General features: G+C 58.2%; 1 protein-coding gene across 1 annotated transcript; it reads right to left on the bottom strand.

Moving 5' to 3' along the window:
• Positions 1–863: 863 nt before the first annotated feature.
• On the bottom strand, positions 864–1,537 carry mcee (methylmalonyl CoA epimerase). The gene has a single exon (XM_069941508.1). It carries the CDS (start codon positions 1,506–1,508, stop codon positions 1,035–1,037), a length of 474 nt encoding a protein of 157 aa, XP_069797609.1. The 5' UTR covers positions 1,509–1,537; the 3' UTR covers positions 864–1,034.
• Between the last annotated feature and the right edge of the window lie 1,565 nt (positions 1,538–3,102).

The raw sequence follows: 3,102 nt of genomic DNA, 5'->3' as shown, positions 1-3,102 counted from the left end.
GAGTTCCTCCAAAACGGAAAACGGAAGCTGAATACAGTCTCCTGTGAGACTTCATTTTGTGACAAGGAAATCTGGTTTTAGTTGAGTTGAAAAATAAAAATTTCAGAAATCTGAAATAACAGAAAACACTGGAAACACTCGGGTCAGTCAGGCACCATCTGTGGGAAGGGATTCAGTTACTGATTCAGGTCAAAACTTTTTCTTTCCTCACAGATAGTCCTCGACCAGAGAGGAAGTTGCCAAACTGCAAATGCTGGAATCTTGAACCAAGCGAAGTTGGAGGAGCTCCGCAGGACGTGCGACATCTGCAGAGAGCGGGCACCTTTGTTGAGCGGCCACGTTCCCCTCTCCACTTCCGTCAGGACCACTTCCTCAGCACCGTGACCTTCTCTTCGTCAAAGAGGCTGCACGCGCAGACTCGGGGGTGGGGGAGAAAAATTGCCTTGCTGAGCGCCTTCGCTCCATGTGCCTCAGGCACAGGGAATCTCCCCCAGTGGCCGACCATTTCAAATTCTCTGCCCCCCCCACCCCCCCCCGTGTCTGTCCGTGACTTGGTATACGGCCAAACCAGGAGCACCTTTAAATTGGGGAAGCAACGCCTAATTTTTAGTTTTGGCACCCTCCCGTTGAATGGTATTAATGTTCTCCACTGACACTACCCGTTCCTTCGTTCTCCACCCCTTTCAGAGCCATAACCTTCCCTGTTTGCTGGCGTGCCCTCCCTCATTCACCTCTCCCCCCCACCCCCTCCCAATTTTACACGATCTGCTGCCTACATTTCGTCCATACCTTGATGAAGGGCTCAAGCCAAAGTTGGCTACAGGTCTTTACCGTTTCTACATAAAGGAGACTGTTTGACCTGCTGAGTTTCTCCAGCATTGTTTTTATTTTATCCACCATCCCCTCCTGTTGTCCAGTGGAGTCTCCAGTCGGGCTGGGGGGTGGGAGAGGGTGAACATAACCGCTGCACAGGCCGGGCAGCATCCCTGCAGCCAGTGACCCATCCCGCCGTCTTGGTGGGGGGAGCTCAGCGCTCAGGCCTCCTCCAGCTCCACCAGGACCCCGCCGCAGTCCTTGGGGTGGAGGAAGATGACGGGCTTGCCGTGGGCTCCGATCTGGGGCCCGGGGCTCAGGGTGCGCACCCGGTGGGCCCGCAGCTGCTGGACGGCGGCGGGCAGCCGCTCCACCTCGATGCAGATGTGGTGGATGCCCCCGAGGCCGCGGCTGCGCAGGAAGCCGAGGATCGGGCTGTCGGGGCCCAGCGGCTCCAGCAGCTCCAGCTTGGCGTTGCCCAGCTCCACGAAGGACGTGCTGACGCCGTGTTCCGCCAGCGGCACCGCCTCGCTGACCCGGCCGCCCAGCACCTCCCGGTAGAAGGAGCGGGCCTTCTCCATCTCCGGCACCGCGATGGCGACGTGATTGAGCCGCCCCAGCTTCCACGCGGCGTCCCGGGCCGCCGAACTCAAGGCCCGGGCGCCCGCGGCCACACTCAGCGTGAAGGCCGCCATGTTGGTGCTGCCCGCTCGAAGTCCCGCCCACTCGCAGAGCTGGAGTGACAGGCGGTAGCACCAATCCCGAGGGTCCAGCAGTCCTGGGGGGGGGGGGGGGGACGACGACTCCGTGGGCGAGCCGCAAAGTGGTGGTCACTTTGATGCGGGGGTCTTGACTTTGGTGCAGGGGGTTCTTGTCTTTGCAGGGTCTTGACTTTGGTGCAGGGGGGTCTTGTCTTTGGTGTGGGGGTCTTGACTTTGGTGCAGGGGGGTCTTGTCTTTGCAGGGTCTTGACTTTGGTGCAGGGGGGTCTTGTCTTTGGTGTGGGGGTCTTGACTTTGGTGCAGGGGGGTCTTGTCTTTGGTGTGGGGGTCTTGACTTTGGTGCAGGGGGGTCTTGTCTTTGCAGGGTCTTGACTTTGGTGCAGGGGGGTCTTGTCTTTGCAGGGTCTTGACTTAGGTGCAGGGGGGTCTTGTCTTTGGTGTGGGGGTCTTGACTTTGGTGCAGGGGGGTCTTGTCTTTGGTGTGGGGGTCTTGACTTTGGTGCAGGGGGGTCTTGTCTTTGCAGGGTCTTGACTTTGGTGCAGGGGGGTCTTGTCTTTGGTGTGGGGGTCTTGACTTTGGTGCAGGGGGGTCTTGTCTTTGCAGGGTCTTGACTTTGGTGCGGGGGTCTTGACTTTGGTGCGGGGGTCTTGACTTTGATGCAGGGGGGTCTTGTCTTTGCAGGGTCTTGACTTTGGTGCGGGGATCTTGACTTTGGTGCAGGGGGGTCTTTGCAGGGTCTTGACTTTGATGCGGGGGTCTTGACTTTGGTGCAGGGGGTTCTTGTCTTTGCAGGGTCTTGACTTTGGTGCAGGGGGGTCTTGTCTTTGGTGTGGGGGTCTTGACTTTGGTGCAGGGGGGTCTTGTCTTTGCAGGGTCTTGACTTTGGTGCAGGGGGGTCTTGTCTTTGGTGTGGGGGTCTTGACTTTGGTGCAGGGGGGTCTTGTCTTTGGTGTGGGGGTCTTGACTTTGGTGCAGGGGGGTCTTGTCTTTGCAGGGTCTTGACTTTGGTGCAGGGGGGTCTTGTCTTTGCAGGGTCTTGACTTAGGTGCAGGGGGGTCTTGTCTTTGGTGTGGGGGTCTTGACTTTGGTGCAGGGGGGTCTTGTCTTTGGTGTGGGGGTCTTGACTTTGGTGCAGGGGGGTCTTGTCTTTGCAGGGTCTTGACTTTGGTGCAGGGGGGTCTTGTCTTTGGTGTGGGGGTCTTGACTTTGGTGCAGGGGGGTCTTGTCTTTGCAGGGTCTTGACTTTGGTGCGGGGGTCTTGACTTTGGTGCGGGGGTCTTGACTTTGATGCAGGGGGGTCTTGTCTTTGCAGGGTCTTGACTTTGGTGCGGGGATCTTGACTTTGGTGCAGGGGGGTCTTTGCAGGGTCTTGACTTTGGTGCGGGGGGCTTGACTTTGGTACAGGGGGGTCTTGTCTTTGCAGGGTCTTGACTTTGGTGCGGGGGTCTTGACTTTGGTGCGGGTGTCTTGACTTTGGTGTGGGGGGGCTTGACTTTGGTGAGAGTCTTGACTTTGGTGCGGGGGGTCTTGTCTTTGGTGTAGGGGGAGGGGCACAGACCACAGGTGT

This window comes from Narcine bancroftii, chromosome 5 (genome assembly GCF_036971445.1).
Source record: "Narcine bancroftii isolate sNarBan1 chromosome 5, sNarBan1.hap1, whole genome shotgun sequence".
In the NCBI taxonomy this organism is placed as follows: domain Eukaryota; kingdom Metazoa; phylum Chordata; class Chondrichthyes; order Torpediniformes; family Narcinidae; genus Narcine; species Narcine bancroftii.
This window is presented reverse-complemented; position numbering and strand designations above follow the sequence as displayed.